The 23,660-nt window shown below is 43.6% G+C and overlaps 2 protein-coding genes across 18 annotated transcripts in view; one reads left to right on the forward strand and one right to left on the reverse strand.

Moving 5' to 3' along the window:
• Window positions 1–23,660, forward strand: part of LOC135901568 (uncharacterized) — a 1,085,637-nt gene that overhangs the window by 108,332 nt on the left and 953,645 nt on the right. The window lies entirely within an intron of this gene.
• Window positions 501–23,343, reverse strand: LOC135901214 (uncharacterized). 17 transcript variants are annotated; one of them, XM_070531114.1, is made up of 13 exons: window positions 17,271–19,327; window positions 12,877–13,011; window positions 12,245–12,418; window positions 11,308–11,352; window positions 9,295–9,357; window positions 8,819–8,887; window positions 8,624–8,695; window positions 8,500–8,553; window positions 8,311–8,382; window positions 8,105–8,170; window positions 4,944–4,999; window positions 4,408–4,561; window positions 501–1,217 (listed from the first exon to the last, which is right to left on the reverse strand). In XM_070531114.1, the coding sequence occupies exons 3-13, from the start codon at window positions 12,249–12,251 to the stop codon at window positions 1,105–1,107; spliced, it is 771 nt and encodes a 256-aa protein (XP_070387215.1). In that variant the 5' UTR covers window positions 12,252–12,418; window positions 12,877–13,011; window positions 17,271–19,327; the 3' UTR covers window positions 501–1,104. The 17 variants fall into 17 exon arrangements, with proteins under 17 accessions (XP_070387215.1, XP_070387217.1, XP_065286967.2 ...); XM_070531105.1 differs by lacking the exon at window positions 501–1,217 and adding an exon at window positions 23,285–23,343 and having other exon boundaries at window positions 3,277–4,561; window positions 17,271–17,397; XM_070531104.1 differs by lacking the exon at window positions 501–1,217 and having other exon boundaries at window positions 3,277–4,561; window positions 17,271–17,397; window positions 18,961–19,327.

Raw genomic sequence — 23,660 nt, forward strand, 5'->3', positions numbered from 1 at the left:
ACTGCAGGCTTATGGCTTTCAGTGGTTCTGTTGTTTTCCTCTTTGTTTTTATATTTACCAAATCATGAGAACACTGGAAACATTGCTGAGGGGGCAGAAGCACACGTATCCAGCTACACAGCAATGGGTGTGTGTAAGTTCCCAACATAAAATGGACAACAATGGATCTTGCCCTCCGTGCTTCAATTCCAAGCCTGAAACAAGAGCTTGAAGACGTTTTTAGGACGAGGAAAAGAGCAAATGACAAACGTACTGAAGGCCATCATGCTGTAACAGTTCTAGAACAGAATTAAATAATAGAAAAAGTAATGTGATAAGGCAGCGAATTTTGGAGCACACCAAAGACGGGTGAAGTTTAGAAATGCTCTGACAGAAAAAATGAATTGTTAAAACATTTAGTATTTTTGGATTTTTGTTGTAAATACACGACACTAATTTCATGTTGGACAATGCACTATAAGTCAGACAGTATTTCACGCCAGTTGAACTGAAATGTTACTTTTTATTGCACGCTTCCCATAAATAAGATGAACACATATGTAATTAAGTCACATTCTCCTCACAGGACCTATTAATACAAAGTTTAAAATAAACTTTTGCTGTGTTGTTTCCTGTGCCCAAGAGAAATTTTCATTTCCTGGAACCTAATTTCTTTACTGGTTTGCTCAGCCTGCTTAACTCTCATCTAGTAGAGCAGAATTCAAAGTTGTATTTACTTGCTAAGGTGCTTTCGTGTACATTGCGGTGCACTTTTAAAACATTGTACAACAGTGTTCCAAGTTACGCCAATGATGCATTTAATTAGTCTTGGTTCTGCTCTCTTAACTCTTAATCCTACACTGCTAGAAGAGAGTTAAGCAGGTAGTGCAAGCTGTGTGCACCAGTAAAGAAATTAAGCTTCAGGAAACAAAAATTTCAGCTAGGCACACAAAACAACACATTAAGAAAATGATGGCGCTCAATGTGGCAAATGGTAACATTAAAAACAAAACAAAGAAGGATGTAACACTAGTGAAAAAAATATGTTCATACGGGCCATGCAGATAATCTGCAACAAGAAAGCTGACTTCAGCATGATCATGTTTGACAGCGAAATTTTAAAAATTATATTTGTTGAGCAGGAAGTCGCTCGGCAGCATGGCGGAACCACGTCATGGCGGCCCTCTCGAGATCCTTTAGGGTGGCATCTGGGTGTCTGATGTCATTAGTCAATGTGCCTGCATGCATGAGCAAAATTATCCTTCCTATAAGTTTTGCACACCACACAAAACTTGGACCAGCGTATACTTTACTAAAGAGACAAAACTAAATAGCAGCACCAAACTTAGCAAAGTGTGAATAATAGGTGTATAAGTCATAAGCTGTTACAATGTCGTACATTATATATATTTCGCCAAGGAAAATCCATCTAGTTAGGCAATAAGGGATCAAATCTGTCAAAGCAGCCTCAATACAGTGAGTATATTGCTTGACACTAGATTTAAAAAGAAGTAAGTGATAGTCCGAAGTAAGAATCACTGGCTCCGGACAGGCCGCCATTGGAATATGAACCTGGCAACATTTAACGCTAGAACGTTATCTAGTGAGGCGAGTCTAGCAGTGCTATTGGAGGAATTAGAGGGCAGTAAATGGGATATAATAGGGCTCAGCGAAGTTAGGAGGCCAAAAGAAGCATATACAGTGCTAAAAAGCGGGCACGTCCTGTGCTACCGGGGCTTAGCAGAGAGAAGGGAACTAGGCGTCGGATTCCTGATAAATAAGAATATAGCTGGTAACATACAGGAATTCTATAGCATTAACGAGAGGGTGGCAGGTCTTGTTGTGAAACTTAATAAGAGGTACAAAATGAAGATTGTACAGGTCTACGCCCCTACATCCAGTCATGATGACCAGGAAGTCGAAAGCTTCTATGAAGACGTGGAATCGGCGATGGGTAGAGTGAAAACTAAATACACTATACTAATGGGTGACTTTAATGCCAAGGTAGGCAAAAAGCAGGCTGGAGACAAAGCAGTGGGGGAATATGGCATAGGCACTAGGAATATCAGGGGGGAGTTATTGGTAGAGTTTGCGGAACAGAATAATATGAGGATAATGAATACCTTCTTCCGCAAACGGGACAGCCGAAAGTGGACGTGGAGGGGCCCGAACGGCGAGACTAGAAATGAAATAGACTTCATACTCTGCGCTAACCCTGGCATCATAAAAGATGTGGACGTGCTCGGCAAGGTGCGCTGCAGTGACCACAGGATGGTAAGAACTCGAATTTGCCTAGACCTGAGAAGGGAAAGGAAGAAACTGGTACATAAGAAGCCGATCAATGAGTTAGCGGTTAGGGGGAAAATAGAGCAATTCCAGATCAAGCTACAGAACAGGTATTCGGCTTTAACTCAGGAAGAGGACCTTAGTGTTGAAGCAATGAACGACAATCTTGTGGACATCATTAAGGAGTGTGCAATGGAAGTCGGTGGTAACTCCGTTAGGCAGGATAGCAGTAAACTATCGCAGGAGACGAAAGATCTGATCAAGAAACGCCAATGTATGAAAGCCTCTAACCCTACAGCTAGAATAGAACTGGCAGAACTTTCGAAGTTAATCAACAAGCGTAAGACAGCTGACATAAGGAAGTATAATATGGATAGAATTGAACATGCTCTCAGGAACGGAGGAAGCCTAAAAGCAGTGAAGAAGAAACTAGGAATTGGCAAGAATCAGATGTATGCGTTAAGAGACAAAGCCGGCAATATCATTACTAAGATGGATGAGATAGTACAAGTGGCTGAGGAGTTCTATAGAGATTTGTACAGCACCAGTGCCACCCACGACGATAATGGAAGAGAAAATAGTCTAGAGGAATTCGAAATCCCACAGGTAACGCCGGAAGAAGTAAAGAAAGCCTTGGGAGATATGCAAAGGGGGAAGGCAGCTGGGGAGGATCAGGTAACAGAAGATTTGTTGAAGGATGGTGGGCAGATTGTTCTAGAGAAACTGGCCACCCTGTATACGCAATGCCTCATAACGTCGAGCGTACCGGAATCTTGGAAAAATGCTAACATAATCCTAATTCATAAGAAACGGGACGCCAAAGACTTGAAAAATTATAGACCAATCAGCTTACTGTCCGTTGCCTACAAACTATTTACTAAGGTAATCGCAAATAGAATCAGGAACACCTTGGACTTCTGTCAAGCAAAAGACCAGGCAGGATTCCGTAAAGGCTACTCAACAATAGATCATATTCACACTATCAATCAGGTGATAGAGAAATGTGCGGAATATAACCAACCATTATATATAGCTTTCACTGATTACGAGAAAGCATTTGATTCTGTCGAAACCTCAGCAGTCATGGAGGCATTACGGAATCAGGGTGTAGACGAGCCGTATGTAAAAATACTGAAAGATATCTATAGCAGCTCCACAGCCACCATAGTCCTCCATAAAGAAAGCAAAAAAATCCCAATAAAGAAAGGCGTCAGGTTGGGAGATACAATCTCTCCAATGCTATTCACAGCGTGTTTACAGGAGGTATTCAGAGACCTGGATTGGGAAGAATTGGGGATAAAAGTTAATGGAGAATACCTTAGTAACTTGCGATTCGCTGATGATATTGCCTTGCTTAGTAACGCAGGGGACCAATTGCAATGCATGCTAACTGACCTGGAGAGGCAAAGCAGAAGAGTGGGTCTAAAAACTAATCTGCAGAAAACTAAAGTAATGTTTACCAGTCTCGGAAGAGAACAGCAATTTACAATAGGAAGCGAGGCACTGGAAGTGGTAAGGGAATACATCTACTTAGGGCAGGTAGTGACTGCGGATCCAGATCATGAGACGGAAATAATCAGAAGAATAAGAATGGGCTGGGGTGCATTTGGCAGGCATTCTCAGATCATGAACAGCAGGTTGCCATTATCCTTCAAGACGAAAGTGTATAATAGCTGTGTTTTACCAGTACTCACCTATGGGGCAGAAACCTGGAGGCTTATGAAAAGGGTTCTACTTAAACTGAGGACGACGCAACGAGCTATGGAAAGAAGAATGATGGGTGTAACGTTAAGCGATAAGAAAAGAGCAGATTGGGTGAGGGAACAAACGCGAGTTAATGACATCTTGAAATCAAGAAAAAGAAATGGACATGGGCAGGACATGTAATGAGGAGGGAAGATAATCGATAGTCATTTAGGGTTACGGACTAGATTCAAAGGGTAGAGAAGCGTAGCAGGGGGCAGCAGAAAGTTAGGTGGATGGAGGAGATTAAGAAGTTTGCAGGGACGGCATGGCCACATTTAGCACATGACCGGGGTTGTTGGAGAAATATGGGAGAGGCCTTTGCCCTGCAGTGGGCGTAACCAGGCTGATGATGATGATGATGATGAAGGGATATCAAACTTGCTACACCTAACTCACCACACATTAGCTTGCACAGATTCAGCTCGGAGAAGTTTTTCCCCTTCATTCCAAACCAACTGAAGCTTATTGCCGCGTTCCTGCTAAGGAGGGACTGTAGAATGCGTGTCATTTTCTGTTTTGTTGAGTCCCCTCCTTGGACAGCCAAGTACTTCTTCAGTTAAAAAGAAACAAGAAAAAATACAGTTATAAAGATAAATTGAAATTCAGTTAACACTGAAAGTTTTGCAACCTAAATGATTTCTTTGTAATAGAAACGTGCTAACTGGCTTTTACTTTTACTCATATTCTTTAATATTGTCATAGATAGTTAATGTAAAATCCTACGGCATGTCATGAATGAGACTTAGTGTCATAAGTAACATCAGTATTAATTTCTGTCTTGTAACTACAGCTCACTGTAGTTACAAGACAGGCAATTTCACACTGAGTCTAGGCCATCAAGCAACATGATTAAGGAGTGAAGTACTAATTAAAACGTGCTTACAGCCATAAAATTTGCAAAATCACAAGAATAAACAAAGCAGAGAAGTTACCATCTGATGTAGAGCTTGTCTGTCTGTCTCAAGCTTTATGTCAAAGTCGAGCACGTCTGTTGCATCAGAAAAAGCAAATCAGGGCGGTCACAAGGTTGTGAAGGTGCACTGTTGGCATTGCTGAGCAGCTCATTAAGGTATTGTGAATGGGCCTGCTGGGTCTGCTTAATACCATTAAGTATCTGTAAGACCCTTTCCGTGAAGGCTACAAAAAAATATAAAAAATTAATGGCATTAATATTATGTAAGTTTTCATATCAGCGCTATTTGCAAGATGAAAAATTACCGCATTTATTCGAATATAGGTAGACCTTTTTTTTTTGCGAAGCTGTTACCCAAAATTACCTATAGACCATATTCGTGAACACAGCTAGCCAGAGTACCAAGCTGAGTTCCAGCATTAGGCCTGCCGTAAGGCCAGTCTGGAGATGATTAAGACTGGCTTTAAAGGATGCTGCATAATTAATGCGCTCAATGGTGCATGAACGTCATTTGGGATGCCAATGCGAAGCATCTAGCAAGGATGTCTTCTCTGCCAATTCAGACGAGGTTACAGCTTGTGGCATCAACATACGAGATTTAGTAGCCGAGTAGTAAATAAAAGTGTGTCATTGTCAGAGTGTTTCATTTTTCTAGAAAGATATAGGTCTACCTATATTCAAATCATATTTAAAATTTTTTCTGTGAGTTTACTATATAAGGGTCAAGTATGTCAGTAGTCAACCTATTCTTGTGTACATATGGTAGTTGATGTGGTAACACTAGGAAAAAAAAAAGTGATGAGCACTACTAAACGTACTATCAGGCATAGTATGAACATAAACAGCAGAGCACATGCCTTCTTTACGGGCCTTGATAACAGTGTGAGTTAGGATTCACGATTTGTGCAATGCTGCAGCCACACCACGGACAGCAAGTGCTTTTCTAAGTCACTGCTTGCACGCTAGCAACCGTCATAGCTTGGATGATGGGGCACACTCCTATAGGAGGAAGAAGCGATGAACTGCACCACTGACTCATGGCAGTGTCACTCCATCACGATGACATTGAGAAAAGGTGGTGTGCCAGCGGCAACATACAAAAGCTTTTCTTACATGCTGCATAGCTGCGCCATAGGATTGGCTAATGAATACCCACGCTCACACCACTATCGTGAAGCAAAAGCTAGGTGAGCAAACTGTGTAGAAGCTATGCACTTTGCTGTTTGCATTTCAATTTACACAGGTACATAGCACAAGTGAAAGAACATATTGTTCAATTACACAAGCTTAAGAGATGGAGCTCTAAGAACTTTCTGCTTATTATTTACACTACAGCATTCAACAGGGAACATGTGAATGCAAGCTCAAAAATAAAAATGCAGATATATTAATGACTGGACAGCCAGCAATATTGCATGTAATTCTGAACCTGAGCTTGTTATTATGGCTTCATGATAGAAAAACAGAGTGACGAATGGGACAAGAAAGAGAGAATAGCACTAAGCACTGGCTGCTACACTGCAACCGCAATATATATACGCGTATACGCCTTAGAAAATCAAAAAGAACGAACTAAAAAAAAGCGCCTAAAAACCAGGCATGTGTCCTTAGTGAAAATGAAACGAGGAATCTAATCTCTTCGTCACGGAGATAGCCAATTTCTTTTTTGGTCAAGGAAACTATGCATCACTGTGCATTGCAAAGGGCTTTCATGTGTCAGCTCACTTGCTGCAGTGGCTTAGAGGCTATGGTGTTGTGGTGCTAAGCTTGAGCTCGCAGGTTAAATTGCTGGCTGTCGCATGCACATTCTGATGGGGGCAGAATGCAAACATGCTCATGTGCCATGCACTGGGTGCATGCTGAAGAACCCCAGGTGGTCCAAATTATTCACGAGCCCTCCATTATGGTGTGCGTGGCTCATAATCATATCTTGCTAGAGGCATGTAAAAAGCCAGAATTAATATTTTTAGTGTCAGCCATAGGGTTGCCTTGACCAACAAAAAAGTTGGCTATCTCCATGACTGAATGATTGGACACTTCATTGTCATATTGCCGTCGTGATGCTGTAATGGTCGTTCCACCTTCGTCATTCTAACATCATCCGACTCTCGCCATGCCGTCATCACTACATTATCGTCGTAATCCCATGGTTATCAGCACACCATTATCATCGCACTGTTTTCCATTGTCATCACTTCAAACATGTCATCTTATTGTCGTCACCATCGTCATGCAGTTTTTGCCAAACCTTCATCACAGTTGTCGCCATGCCTGTGTATCACCAACCTGTGTATCACCCATTGTCGTTATGCTGTAGTCGTCACATATTGTCGTGATTATACCATAGTCATCATTTCAAAATTGCCATCTCCTTGTCGCCATGGCATTGTCGTCATACCTTTGTTGTTGCATAGACGTCATACTTTATCATTATATCTTCGTCACACAGTCTTCATTATGCCGTCGTACTCACAGGCAACCTTGCCAAGCGAGTGCTATAAGAAAGTGAGCTGATACCGGAGACACCATATGTTGCCTATAGCCAAAGCAACGATAGTCTTAGAATGGCCACTGTAGATTTTTTAAATGAATGTGGCTTCAGCAATGTGGTGTGCTGCTATATTGCTTGAATGCTAATCATATTACATGGACAGTCATCATGAGATGGGTTCTGCCATAATTTTTTCTGTCATCAAGCTGCAAGATAACTAAAGAACAAAGCTAATTTAGTGCTAAGGGCATCACCTTCTGTTTCCAATATGCTACAATGAACAACAATCTAAGTTAGTGCTAATGGACTATCACGAATGCGGATGGTACCTATAGAATACAAAAAGTAACTTGTCTCAAGTAAGTAAATAAATGAGAAAGCAAGACAAATCAGTCTTCACAGATAAAATACTGAAAATTTCGCCTTAGCAACACTAAAACCCAACACTGAACCCTTTAAACTATAACGATTAATAGAAGGTGGACGACATGCCGAGCACTTGTGGATCTACGTGTGACCTTGTAGCTCCAGTCAGATATGTGAATATCAGCCTGTACAATGCATCTGAACATAAACACCACCACAGGTTATGCTCTGCGTGACTGCAGTGCATTAAATGTCCAAAAACAAAAATTATAATCACTGAACAAAGCCAGCATAAAGATTTATATTATATGCGGGACATATACCAAGACGTTGCAACTCTGTGAAGCTAGCAACTTCAGCATGTTTTGAAGCAGGCCTGCATAAACCACCTGAAACAAAGACGTAAGAGGATAGTTAGATAGGCTCAAATCTTGAAGTAGGCAAAGAGTCCGAATTGCATTAAAAAAACTAAATATCAAGAACTACAGCACCATAATAAGCATAGCAATGCAACATCAGGATGACACACCAAGCACATGTGGTTCTGTGTGTGGCCTTGTAGCTCCAGCAAGGGGTGTGGATACTGGTGTGTATGATGAACCTGAACATAAAACAGACCACAGGCATTTGACCATAGCTAATAAATGTACAAAAAAATAAAAAAGTGGAAACAATGAATGACAGCAACATAATGATGCATATCCCATAAACGACATACCACAAGTTTGCAATTCTGTGAATGAGCCAGCAGCTTCCGACCAGTGCAAAGCATCTAAAACAAAAACACCATGGATTAAACTCCACCTGCATAAAGAACATAACATTGCATATGAATTACTCACTGAGCACATGTGGATTCGTGCGTGACTTTGTAGCTTCAGCAACAGATGTGGATACTGGCCTGTAGGCTGAACCTGAATGTAGAACAGACCATAGGTTATGCTCCACATAACCATAGTGTAATAAATGTACAAAAACTAATACTAGGAACAGTGAATCGCAGCTGCACAAAGATGTATATCACATACGTGACTAACCTTGAGTTTGCAAGTCTGTGTATAACCTTGGAGCTTCAGCGTGAGTAGCTACAGACCTGTGCAAAGCATCTGAAACAACAAAGACACCATGGCTTACACTCTGCTTGATAGCAGAATGCACAAGCAGACAAAAATTTAAATATACTACCTGAGACCATCAAAACATTGAATGTGCCAATAAACTGCATGCATGACACACAAACCATTTGTGTCATGTCTTGTTCTGTCTTACGCTGATATTTGTTCAAAAAAGCCTCAGTAGCCTGTAAGTGGTCTTAAATTTTTTACAAAAGGTGCAGAAGCTGGGATGGTAAGGCAAGGGGGTATTCTGTAAGTGTCTACACAGTGTACACTTACAGGATATACCCTCTCTCCTATGATCTGTACAATGCATCTTAATCATAATATGCAGTGCTCCAGTGCACAAGTGTGGTACAAAGCAACATCAAACGGCAATCACGTATGTAAAGACATACCAGGCGCTTGTGCTTCTACCTGCCTTCTCTCAAAAGGCATAGATGCTGGTCTGTACAGTACAGCTGAAACAGGAAGAGGCCACTGGTTATGCTTCACCTCAACACAATATAAAAAGAAAGAAAATGCTATGTGCCAACACAGAGGCATTATTTCATGGCTGGTGAGACAATTAAGAAGCTGCAGGAGAATAATTAGCTTTACATAGTCCTGTAAAGTTTCATTACAAACATTGTGCACCAGTTTGCTAACAACTTTGCAGAGTGAAATTCTTATGTTGGAGCGGCTGTCTTAAAAGGCCAGCTTAGAAACTTTGAAAGAAATGTAATATGGTACTGTAATTTTCTGAGCCTGTGGATGAAGTTTCCAGCAATCTGACAGTCTTGAGCAGATACTGTTATTACTGCCAGTTCAGAAAATGGATTTCATCCTCATACTGGAGGCATATATGGAAAGCTAGGTCAAAATAACTAGTTCCTAAGTCAGGCGCTGCAGGTGAAGTTAAAGATTAGCACCATGCTCCACAGTGTGCATAAAGTCAAGGCCTGAGCTTACAGACTCAGTTCGTCAAGCCGACGTTCAAAGTGAGGCATGGTATGAAAGATCTACAAAAATGGTGCACTAAGCATGTCGTAAAGTTTCACATCCTCAAGAGCCATAAAATTCACAGGCAACAAACTGTTTGTTGATCAGAACTCAAATAGAAGAGCTGAGTAAAAGGAATAGCAAGTTTAAGTGTGCCTGGCTGAAGACTCGATATGGTGCAACCAGTGGTCCCCAAGCAAAGGTGTACAAAATGGTTTAATTAACTTTTGAGTATGATATCGGTTTAATTGCAGCCGCAGCATAAATGACAAAACAATTTAGGGTGGACGACTATCCTGGCAGTAGAGCATGCGTTCCTTTTGTTATTCTCTGTGTTAACCTGAATAACAAAAGGCACGCATGTTCTACTCAACATTACAAACAATTTGTAACCTGTACTCATAACGTTGTCTATGCCATTCCACTTTCATGCGGAAGAATGTATGTTAGTCAAACCAGCAGATGCATCAATGAGAGATTAAAAGAGCATCGATATAATGTCACTGGGGTAATCTCGGGTCATTTGGGTATTCACTACCGAGATTGTTCCTGCAAGCCCATGTTTGAAAGTACTTCCATTCTGTATAGGGCTCATAGCAGGATGACGAGGGAGATTGTGGAGGCCTACGAGATTGCAAAATCAGAGGAAAAATGCGTAAGCAAGCCTTCGGTATCACTATCTGAAAAGTAGATACGATTCCTCGGTTTATCTTTGTGACCACTACAGTACATATTTTCCCCATGCCTTGCACACGTGTACGGTTTATCGAAATTCACCACTGAATTTTCTTTTCTGCTGTTACGTTTGTTTCCGCTCGTACGGTATATATTTATCGATGCGTGCGAAAATAACATCTATAGTTGAAAGTGAAGCGCTGTGCCTGTATATTTGTTTCTTCCTACGTCCTCGTACAGTCGCGCTTATACCACTCTACCATAGATTCTAACCAACTAGCCCGCCAATGTGTTTTAATCCACATGAAAGCTGTGATTGCTATGTATGCTGTCACCAGACTGGTCCACATCGCAAAATTCCTGCGCACCGCCAGAAATGCCGCTCCTCGCAACTTGGCCGAGCGAAATTAAGGTTCGGAGGTGGTTCGCGAACTTCCACTGGCTGAAAGGAGGTGGCAGCGACGCCAGGAAGATTCCTTGCGTTAATATGTTCGCCAGCAGCTGCCAATATTGCGCGCACATCAGCCTGCACGGCTTGGCTGACGAGACGGTAGGCAGTCGCTCTAGACATGGAAGCCATGCAGATTTTACTGCTCGCTTGTATTCCTCGTTGTTCAGATTCTCAATCGTGAGTAAATTGACGTGTGCATGTTGTTTACGCTAGTGACATTGAGAGTATAGCACTGGACTGCACTTTAAAAGTGGCAGACTAACGCTAAGAACATGGAGGAATGAAAAATGCGACGATAACCTACATTCGTATTCGTTTTCCATGGCGCGCTTCCCGCCAACCGTAAGCCCTAAAGAATGTGAAAAACAAGGCCATCACACGTATGTCCGCAGGCCAGACTGATCAGAAACAGTTAGCAAATGACAACACTCACCTTCAATTGAAACGCAGGCTTGCTCCACGAGCCCTACTATAAAAACTATTTAAGAGAGCGTGTGAAACCCCGAAACTATATAGGACCTATGCGAACATGGAGCCTAAGGGAGAAGCTTCACAACTCCAACTTTGTTTCTTCTATACCGGTACAACCTAAACATTACGCTGTCGTTACAGCATCTGGCTAGCTCATTGCCACATTTTGCGACAAAACCAGTGATCACACAGAGTTGCCTGTCCTAACACTATTCCAAGAATTCTTTAAACAGTTCATTTATTTAAGCACAAAGCATGTTATGCCTCTCAAGTAAGCTGCTTTGCACTGCACCACATCATGCCCAACTAGAAAATTTACCACGCAATAAGCTACTAGAAGTAGCTACAAAATCAGCAGTCTTCTGAAGTCAGCTTAATTTGCAGCTCCTAAAATTGGCTATTATTCAATTAGGGGAAGGAAAGAACAGGTTGAATATACATATGTCTGATCAGAAAGTTGTGGTGGTGTGATGCAGGCTAAGGCAATGAAAGAAAGCCATTTTGCCATTGGTCTACCTCTGTCCCAAAACCAGGCTCCGCAAACGAGGCGACTTCACTTGACTTTGACATCTCCAAGTTCGTTTGCCCGAGCACAGAATACTCAATCGAGGTGAGCTCAATGCACATCACCCACATTGGGGATGCAAAGACTTATGGCCAAGAGGATGCCACCTTGATGAAGCAGACACCACAGACCTCAAATTAACAAATGACACCAACTATCCCAACTGCCAGACCTTCCATTAAATCCGGAAGGGCAGTACACTTACCTAACATGGGCAACTGGGGCCTTCATCCAGAGTATCAGTGCGACTTTGCCCCAAGAGGCAGCGACCATTATCCATTATTCCACATTTACAGCCACATTCAATTAAACATCCAATTACGCCACATTCACAAATTCAGGGTTTCAGGCTGGGACCATTTCCATGATGCACTTGAGTCTGCAGAATGTGAAGGTGTTGAGGAATCGCTAGCAACACGCATCCTTCACACACTGCAAAGAGCGACATGCAAACTAGAGCTTACTGGGGCAACATCCAGCCCTGACAAGCACCTGCTGCAACTTTGGGGTGAGCAAGCCAAGCTGCATATTGCATACTTAAATTGAGCCGCATGCAACAAACCCTCATCAATGTTCTTCACAAGACTGAGCAGGCAATATGTCATGCTAAGAAACTTGCCAGAGACTAGTGGATAGATCACTGCGCGTCATTTGAATGTATAGGTCTCAGTAAGATGCGACACATTCTCAGCTATAACAGGATGAACCAAATACTGTAATACTATTGAAAACATGCTGCTCGATCTTCAGTGCACATCTCAGTAATTTGAGGAACAAGCTACAGATGCTTTCCCCGACCGCCTCACAGTGACTGACCATCACCAGAGTTGTACGCACCTTAATGACCACTTGCGAAGGAAGGAATGGAAAGCCTCTTTATGATGGCGGAACCTGTTGTTGCTCTCGAACATCTCAACACTTGAAGCGCACGTGGGAAAGATGGAGTCATCTTGCAGATGTTGAGGAATCTTGCTGAAACGAGGAAGCAAGCACTATTTCTTGTAATCAATGAAATCTGGAATAACGGAATTCCCCACAGAGTGAGTACACTTGGTCATGATGTCACTACCGAAACCGGGCAAGAAACCTAACACCATAACCACCCTTTGATCAGTCTCACTCACATTGACAGTGTGCCAATTGACTGAAGGAATGTGCGTCGCGACGCTGAACCACCATATGGGAAAGACAAGACTATTTCCACCTGTGCCAGATTGGTTTCTGGCCGAAGGTTGACACGTGCGACAATAGCCTCTTTCTGCATCAAAGCATCGCCAAACCAGCCACCTCGGAGAAAATATATGTGGGTTCATGGTCACAGTCGAACGAAGAAGAATGTTGGGCACAGTCTGCAATGAGGAGGTACTGGTGGCCTTTCATGAAACCTGTCCAGGCATTAAGCTTGCCAGTGTTGCCAAAGCCTCTTATGCAGCCAAATGTTTGAAATATGAAGTTATAGTAAACAGCCAAAGACTTTTACCAACTGCAGAGGTGGAAATGCAGGTAAAACCCGGACCAGCACACTTGATTGCAGGAATGATTCGCTGATGAAGTAAGAAGGTAACTTAACAGTTGGTGATAAGGTATACCAAATGCAAGGATGTGCAGTGTGTATATGTACTGTTAAGCCGAAACAGATGAATTTTCTCCAAAGCAATATAAAAAGCTCATTTTTTTCAGGATGCCACTCATGTGCTTTAGGCAAATGTGGACAGGGTTATATAAAGCTGTATAGGCAAAATAATACAGCGAGATACAGCTTTTCAGCATAATATTCTCCCTGGGCTAAATTCTGGCTCCTTGAACTCATTCAAGATCATTAACTGTAGCACCAAAGTAGTGGACCACTACCAGAACAAAGCATGTAGTGTGCCTATCTCGATTCTTGTGCTTATGCCAGCCTTCTTTTTTACAGCAATAGCTGCTATGGGCTAACTCCCCTGGTTGTTCTGATGTCTACTGGTGTTGTCACTGGAATTCCCAAATTTCTTTCTAGAATACTGCAAATAAAATTTTCATTGTGCTGCGAGGTTTCAAACATACGATCAAAAGATTGGCAGTTCACCAATTCTATATTTCAACCACTCTGCTGAAGGTACAGTCACGGTGAATACTGATCCTGGAGAGCGCAATCAAGCCAACAGGTGCCATGATTGGCTACCACCTGCTCAATGTCTGCGTATTGTATGTAGAGTTGGCGTCCATGCTTTCAAGTTCTGAAATATCACCTTCCCACTTGTGAAGGCAGCCCTATGTTAATTTTTTTTCTTACATGTAATGACAGCGATTGGGTGCATCTGCTTCATTGATCTTCTTCTAGTGCTTGGCTTCTCAGATTTACTGGCTGGGACTGTTGGTATCTTGTTTTTCTCCGGCACAGCGCAAGACCTAGCAATGGGTAGCCTAAATATAGATTTGAGAAAACCAAAACAAATTTAGCAGTAAGCTAAAGGGTTGTTTTGGTGGAGACCAGTGGCCAAGTCTGCATATGAAAGAGGAGGGAGAAAAGTCGAGTCCTTCGACTTCAACACTGCGAGGCACAACTCCCACAAATAAATACGACTCATACTTAATTTACTTCCTTAAAGGAGATTACTGACTTGCATTGGCAAGTGTTCACTTCAACAAACACAGCATTAAGCAAGCTTCCTATGCATATTTCACCAGCTACTGCATCATTGTTCCACATTACGAGTGAAACTGCAATTTTCTTTATGTCAGAACTTGCCCTATTTTGTGTTTTGCAGTAGGATGTTAGCAGTGCTATTAAGGCACTTAAATACTCATTAATAGTAGTAGAGAAAAAAAAAATAAAAGTAAGAAAGCAGTGGCTTTTTCTGCATAGACTGCCTACACCTGGTGCTCTCAGTCATCTGTTAAACTATTCTAAACAAGAAAAGCTTCTACGCAATTATTGTGCAAAGTGAGACCACAACTAAACCAGAGGCATCTTCGTAAGCAACATATATTTATTTGGTGACATTTTCTGCAGCCCTGCTGTTGGGCTTTCTTTCCTTCCTTTTCAGCTGTGCAGGTTCACTAAGAAGTGATGAGACAGTTTGACAATTTAAATGATTGAAAGACTTAGCGAAACCTTTTTCGGGTTGTTTTTTCTTGGTTTCATAGTCTGCACATTGCATTTTAAGAGATGTTTTCGATGTTTTTTGCTTTTTTTTATGTGTAGGGCATGTTAACACTTTTTACACCATGTCAAGTATGTGGTGCAATAGAGTTCTTGGGTGGAGTCTTGCCCTTTCATTCTGTACAATATCATGTCGGTTTTTTGTGTCCAAGGCTGTTTTACATTTGAGTGTGATTGTAGCATTTTGCTAAGTTTTGCCTCTGTCACCCAAGCTTGAAAGCTTGCTACCCACTGCTGGTGGTATGATGCATGACTTTTTTTTTTCAATAAAAGGAAGTCTGTCACTTATCCTGTGCACTGGTTGTCTTTTGTCTTTTTGAATTGCAATTTGTTGCCTATATTTGCTCTGTTGTTACATTTCAGATTAGGAATGTCTATCATGGTTGACATCATTTAACCATATTGCACACAATGTGGATGATATGTAGTAGGAATATATCACCACCATAAACATAATAAATAGAAGTTAATAATTCAAGAATAGTGCCTTTGCATGGTGGTGCAGCCATGAATTGTGGCTATAAGGTGCCTGCAGTGCAGGTAGCATTGCTTCAGCAGAATATAGTTCAACTCTACTACTTTGAAACATCATTGCTTTTATTTGCATTTGTATAGCTCCAGTTCCTGTGAACAACACACATCTGGTGGAAGAGTGGCTCGCACCTGCAGTTTGGGCCAATGAATAGCCAATATTCTGTCCGTTTTCATGTTATTAGCATATTATTAAAGGCAGTTGTTTTTATAGTAGCCTGTGTGCCCAGTGTAGAAGTCGTTAGGGGGTGTTAGGATCTCGTACCCTTCTTCAGCTCTGCAAGGGACACAGCATCTGGCACATAGTTTGTCACAGGCCATGTCTTCAGGGCAAGTTGAGTTTACTCGCAAAGGGAGAACCAAGCTTGTTGAAATTAAAGTAAACTGCCTGTACACTCAGTGGCCTTCTTCATCTTGTGTGACATGTGGTTATAGCAACCCTTGCTTTATGCAGTTCTTGTCCGGCAGCAGTCTTTTGCTTTTGAAACACTCAGGATAGCTTTCAGCAAGCTGGACAGGAATAACAGTGAAAAACCAGCAGATATGTTAATTGTCAAACTTATCATGCAAAGCTTCATACAGTATGATGAGGGCATAAATAAATGAGGGTGTTCAAGGCCTTGCAGCACATGTCATTAGTTTGGAGCAACATGACATATAGCACTTTTTTGTCGCATGATATAGGTTCAGCAGGTGTGGCCCTGGTTGAAGTGCAGCGCAAGGTCAGGAAAACAGTTATCTATGAGTAGCACCCTGGTAAAGGAGATGCAGGAAAAACTAGTGCGAAGCCTGTTGAACATCTGATTGACCCAGCTGCTGGCTTCACCAGGCAAAGTGTGATAAAAAGAAGGAAGTCAACACATCAGAAGGTTTTTACATATAAGCACTGTGCTAAGGTTCTCAGGCAGGTCTCTGTGATAACACGCCAACAAGCTTTAGTGTGCAAGCTATGCACGACCAACTACATATGCCTTCTGCTCGGACAAAGAACTGCTCATTGTAACTAACGAGGATGGAGTGGACAAAAAAGAAAAAAAGAAAAAACAACAACAGCAGCTTCATTAATGTGGTCTCACTGGTATCAACAGTGTTTTGTAAGTGTGCATCGCCACACTCCCCAATGCCTTCTTGGGTGACATCAGCAAGGACCAGTTTGCAGCAAGGGGTAACAGACATCTTTACAAGCTAAACATGCATGCATGCATGGAGAGCACATTGCATCCAAAAAGTTGGCACTTCACAGGGGCACTGGAGAAGGAATAGATTATTGACAGTGGGCAAAGACAAGCTTCTCTGCTACTAAACACCCAGCACTGTTGCCATGTAACGACCTCTGAAACAATCCCTCTCAAAGATGAAATCATCTCTGTGTATCCATAGAGGGCAGACAGGGAAAGCCCCTTCAGAAATGCTGCCAGCTTCAAAAGGCCCACTTTGGAGCATCCTGAATGCTTCCTTCTTAGACATTGCTGGGTGCAAGCATTCTAGTGTCCAAAAGTTGTCATTGAGAGCACTGTTGGTTTGGTGGCTATACAGTTCAGAAGCGATTGCAACAAACCTCCCTTCCTAGTTGGTCTGGAGGCTCACAGTGCTCAGGAAGAACACCATGAGACAAGCAAGGTGACTGGATGCCTCCAAGCCCTTGTTCGTTTATCACACTCCTCTATTAGTAACAACCAAGAGACCTGAAACCAACAAGCTCAAGTTCAGAACTCATGTGGTTACTGGGGAGGATCCATAATAAAAAGCACAAAAACAGAAAACTCAAGGGAAAGGACAAAGCACCATTCGACACTTAGTATTGCTGCAGCCCACCCCCTTCTTTCACTTTGTCTGGTCACGCTACATTTTTTTACAATACATGGGCATGAAGTTCTCCTGTGCACAGCTTGCTGCAGAAAGCATAGGCAATGTTCCCAATCAGTGTCCGATTTTTATATACACTATGTTCTGGCTTAAAGAGGCTCGAAACACTGCAATGGAAGCTTCTAGTGGAAAAGGTGCCTGGAAGAAAAGAAAAAAGAAGCTGTGCTGCAACCATCATGGCAACATCTTGTCCCCTTAATAAAAATTGTGCTTCCATATCAACTTCAGCCCTCCAGTTTACAGTACCAGCGCACTTATGAACGAATGAATTCTCAAAGAGCATGTGCTGTCCAGCCAAAAGCATGGGCATGAATCTGCATTGTGCTCCTGCATTGAAGGTGAATAACGCATTCCATAATGTCATATGTGCTCTTGTGGGTTTCCCTGCAATATGAATTTGTAATGTACAAAGAATCGTCAGTGAAGCTTACTACGAGCACAGATGCGCTTGCAAATTATATCAATTGAATATAATGAGCACAGTGAAAACCTATGTGCCCTTTCCACTCTTAGTATGCTTTACTGCATGATGCTTATTTCCACCCATGTATTGCGGTGTAGCAAGCTACGAAAGAAACGTTGCATAATTGGGCTTTTTAAGATTACCTTTCTCGCAACACACCAATGTTTCGCGGGGATACATAAGCAATGTACTGCGGTGAAGCATACTAAAAGTGGAATGGGAATTATACCCTCGCGCACTCGCCGCTTCTCAGGTCGCCTAAGTGGTCATACTATGCTGGGTGATAGCGGCCCCTCCTACTTGTAGTATGCTTCACCGCGTAACTAAAACGTACTGCGGCGAAGAAGCAGCGCATTTGTATTGAGTGAATAAACAAATTATTTTTACAACAGTAAAGAAATAAACGCGCACCATGCATCAGTCTACTACACGGAAGAGCGTCGCAACAAACGGTAGCTGATTCACACAGGCCGTGTAGCCCACTTGTTAGTCATAAAGGATATTATGTGCAATTCAAAATTTCAGACACACAGAAATATGTTTACGTTCATACTTCTTGCGTAATAAAACTGCCAGTACTTCCACAATAGAAAGTAGTCTACAACACACAAATGTAAAGAACACAGACATATGCCTCGTTTCCAACTCGGTCGTCATGCAAATGACATATAGCTAGGAAAAACGTGAACAAGCTGTGTGTTAGCATCGTAAACTTCATACTAAGCAAGGTGCACACCACAATTCCGCGACAGCCGCTAATGAGACCAAAACGGAAGCACATGTCAGTGAACGCGCAAATGGAGCCCCTATACTGCTCCACCACCACTTTCACTGCACGGCTGCACCACTCGTTACAAGCACAGCACACCAACCACACATTCTGCACTGAACAATGGGCGTTCAACGCAGTCGCATTTACATGACTTGTAGGTAGCAGCACATCCCTCGATGTCCGTTATGCAAACGCGGACACGGCGACGCCACATCGCGGTTTGCTGAACTGCGCTGCCGATGCACGGGTCACACAACGCAGATTCGGCACTGCCAAAGCCGCACTGCTGCACTACCACTACTCACGGCTTTCCGCCAAGTAACACAGAACCTACAACCAACACACAAGCAGCGCAAGCACAATCACATGAGGAATGTTGAACAACGCGCGGTCCTGAGAACGATCAAGCCGAGAACGAACACGCCACGGCGTCACTCGGCGGCACCATCGCGCCTTTGGCGCCTTCTCAAAAATCTGTAAACGATCCTGTCCCTAGTAAAAGGTCACGTGAGGGATTTTTGTACGACGCACGCCCACCGCGGCGGCGCTCTAGCTGTACTAGCGGTATGCTAGCCGCATAGAGTTATATAAAACATGGCTAGCGGTTCACACTTTTTCGGGCCAGGTGTTCCTCTAGAGTTGGTTAAATTAACTCTATGGTTCCTGCTGTCAAACAAAACAAAGAATTAGTACACGTTCTGGTTAGAAACAGTTTATTGAAGCTTTTATGTTACCATTATTTACCAGTCTGCCTGAACAAACACTGGTGACAACAAAATAATGGCAAGAGTGACTAGTTAAATGTCCCCGGAATCCTTGTTCGGCATGGGGGGCATTTCCATTTCTGGGTACTCCCAGGCGACTGCTACTAACGTTTACGCTCTGCTGGCTTCAGCCCCTGGACCGTGCGGAAAATGGGCGGCACAGGCGGCTGGAAAGGGTTGATATCTCGACTGCTGTTGCCTCCACACGTACCCAGGTCCCATTGTTCCTCGGGCTCCGGAACAAACGGTTTTACCCGGTACTTGTATACAAAATTGTGGGTCCGGCTCGTCCCTTGTCGCTGTGCAGACGGTCGATGACCGGTCTGGGCAGTTGGCGAGGTACCTCTGATACTCCTTGGTTCGGCGCAACTTATCAGTGGTGAAAGGTCCGGCTCGTTCCTTGTCTCTTTGCAGATGGTCGATGACCGGTCTGGGCAGTTGGCGAGGTGCCTCTGATACTCCTTGGTTCGGCGCATTTGATCAGTGGTGAAAGGTCAAAGCTTAAGTCGACACCGGGTTCTCTGCGGCACTTCGTGATGTGTATGTTGAGCCTTCCTCTTATCACTCTGTGGGAAGGGTTATCGGAGAACTTCACATGTGGCCATATCGTGCGACGCGAGCAGAAGCGTTTCCACGGATTGAGGTGCGCAGGGGTCCTTCCTGGCAGCTGCATATCATGGCCGCGTCCGGCGCACTCGCCAGATACGTTGGCCAATGACGTGCGGCCACTTGTGCAAACCAGAGCGGCAAGAGTACAACCGCAGGAACGCACCAAAGCACGCGCTTTCGGACTGATAGTGCTACTAAACACTGGCAAAGAAAATAATTACGAGGTCAAATTTTATCCCATCTTCACAAGCTTCGATCGCATAGAACTTGACCGTTCTTTCGATCAATATAACTCGCAAAGTTCATTTGCAACACGCATGCTGCCTGTATTGCTAGCGGACGCTTGTCGATATCCAAATTTCTTGACATTCATTTCCTTAAAAAAAAAGAAGGAAATAAAAGTTCTGCAGCCAAGCTAGCAGCTACAACTTCATTATTCAAAAACATTATTTTTCCAACATTGTGCGTAACAGTGTTAATTTAAACACCTAATGACCAAATAAATTTTTTTGATATATGTGGCTAACCTCTTCATCATCATCATCAGCCTGGTTACGCCCACTGCAGGGCAAAGGCCTCTCCCATACTTCTCCAACAACCCCGGTCATGTACTAATTGTGGCCATGTCGTCCCTGCAAACTTCTTAATCTCATCCGCCAACCTAACTTTCTGCCGCCCCCTGCTACGCTTCCCTTCTCTTGGAATCCAGTCCGTAACCCTTAAGGACCATTGGTTATCTTCCCTCCTCATTACATGTCCTGCCCATGCCCCATTTCTTTTTCTTGATTTCAACTAAGATGTCATTAAATTAACTCGCGTTTGTTCCGTCACCCAATCTGCTCTTTTCTTATCCCTTAACGTTACACCCATCATTCTTCTTTCCATAGCTCGTCGCGTCGTCCTCAATTTGAGTAGAACCCTTTTCGTAAGCCTCCAGGTTTCTGCCCCGTAGGTGAGTACTGGTAAGACACAGCTATTATACACTTCAGACTTTCAGACACTTAACACTTCAGACTATTATACACTTCAGTCAACCTCTTCAGACACCAATTAATCCTGTCCATTGGGAACTTATACGTCCTTAAACCAGTTGCACCTTTTCGGGTGTATATTTGCCCCACGACGATAATCATCTGGCTTGCGTTTCCTTTCTTCAAAACGCTTCGCTCATTACTTTCCTGTCGAGAATGCGCTATGTCACGGTGATAAGGAGAAAACATAATTTTGTTACGCGAAAACTCAAAAGAAATCCATTTTTTCAGCGTTTCACCATTTATAGACCGGCTACGGCGTTTGCCATTTGCGCGCGCCGGCACTCAAGGGTCTTGGGGGCCACGGAACGGCGCGCCAGGTTCCTTGCAATACCTCCAGATGGCGCTCGCCTCCGCCCCATCGCGGGCTGTGCAAGAGGCCGCGTTTCTTCCAGAGAGCCCGCCTTCGTACACAGCGTTCGCGGCCACCGTTTCCCGGTAAACATTACGATTACACACGCTCTAGTTGCCGGGAAGCGTGAGAAGCAGCCAGGGATCTTTGAATGCTATCGGCGTTCCACTTTTAAAGGGCCCCTGTCCAGGTCTGGCTATGTTGAGCTGGCAAGCTCAGTACATTGCGTGACAACGATTGCGTCTGCAAAGTATTACATCGCTAAGCGCCGCCGAAAGATCTGAAATTTCAAACTGAACGCCGTTTCTTTCTTCTCCTCGCGACCGCCGCGCTCCAAGCCGGAGGATGACGTGCTCGCGTCCCTACACCTACGTACTCGAGTCCGCAGTGTGACAACGTCGCTCGTGGTGACACGCGACTTAGAGAATTATTCAAGGCACATCTGTTATTTGGGTGATCTGTTGCTTGAATTGACGAATTGAATTTAGAGAAATAATAAAACACACAAAGGGAATGTCTGTGTGCTTTTTTTGCTTCACTTCGCACCGAAGCAAGAGAGACGTATACTTCTGCTCCGTCTGCTTGTTCCCACGGTCGTGCGGTCACGTGCGCAGGTACCGAAACTGCCATTTTCTAGTGTTCCAGCGCGTGATCATGCTCTGCGATCCGCGTGTTCTGCATCAGTATTCGTGTAGCACTGAATTATAGCGCTACTCATGTGTCCTTGTGCACAGCGCGCAAAATCTTGCGCTGCGAGAAACGATAACAGCTGGCGCGCAACGCCGGCAGCGGATAAACCAGCGGAAGTGCGCATAGCAGAAAAAGAAAGAGCGAGGAGAAAAAAAAAAGTGCAGGCGGGGCCCGTGACATGCGTGTCACGCGATCCTCGAGGTCCGGCATGGGAGCGAAGACTAGACGGGGGAGTGGAGAGGGAGTCTTGCTGTGGAGAGCTCGAGTGCCTTGAAATTTGTGCCGGGAAACGGAAGTTTTGCGAAATGTCATTTCGCGCTTTCGTCAAGATGACGAAACGTGAAGTGGAGCTGCAAATTTTATGGACTAATACATTTTTTTGGTCCTTGGCAGATATGTTGTGATGTTAGCGCTTCAAAAAGAATGTGAGCGGTAGCGTGGAGAAGCAGTGCAATGCATCTGCCATTGCGCCATGTCATCTGCAATGCGCCATGTCAGCTTGCTGATTGGCTGAAGGAATATCTCGTGAGGAGCGTCACAGGAAGGGCTGTTTCGTAAACGACATTTGACGATGCGTGACGTTGCGCTGGGCCGCCATTGCTGAGATTTTCCGCCATAATTTTTGCTGCGACGAGCCGCGCGAATTATGCTAATGAGCAGCAATATGCAATGGCAGCCGAGAGGAATGCGTATCGCCACATTTTCCCCGTCGTTTGGTGCCACGAAAATATTTTGTTCATTACGCGTGCTCATACACTCTAAGAACAGTTTACGCCCTTTGGCTTGCCCCATAGAGTTTCTCACTATGACACCTAGAGGGTAATCTGGCGCCACCGTCTATGGGAGTTTCTTAAGGGAGCACCGTGCCGTCATGGGAATGACGGTATATGTGTCTGCGAGGCTCGTGTTGGCTGATGTTGTAAGAGGCTTCGTCTAAAACGTGGATATGGCTACGCAAATAACGCGTTCTCAAAGTAAAATCTTCATAAAATGTTTCCATTCATGCATATTACATCTTTACTCACCCACGATGCATGACCAAGGGAAGAAAAGCAAGAACAGACAACCAACTGTTCCAAAGCGAGCGTGAACCTTGTCGTCTGTCCTCCAACTTTAGCGGCCCACTGATACTTTTTACGTAACACGTAGTCGTACACACAATAACAAGTTCTCATAGTTAAACAAAACATGTTTTCGCGTAATAATAAAGCTAAAACAGCTTTTCATGTGCTGTTCTAGTAGAAAATGAATCATTGTGACAGACGGAACGGTACTTGCCAAGCGCGTCTTCAAGGCGTCCTGTCATTACGAGAACGATGCCAATCCGAATCCACAATATACCGGCATTCCCATGCATACCACAGCGCAGCAGCGCCAGATTTCCCTCTAGGTAATGTAGTG

The sequence above is a fragment of the Dermacentor albipictus genome, chromosome 1 (assembly GCF_038994185.2).
Source record: "Dermacentor albipictus isolate Rhodes 1998 colony chromosome 1, USDA_Dalb.pri_finalv2, whole genome shotgun sequence".
NCBI classification, from domain to species: domain Eukaryota; kingdom Metazoa; phylum Arthropoda; class Arachnida; order Ixodida; family Ixodidae; genus Dermacentor; species Dermacentor albipictus.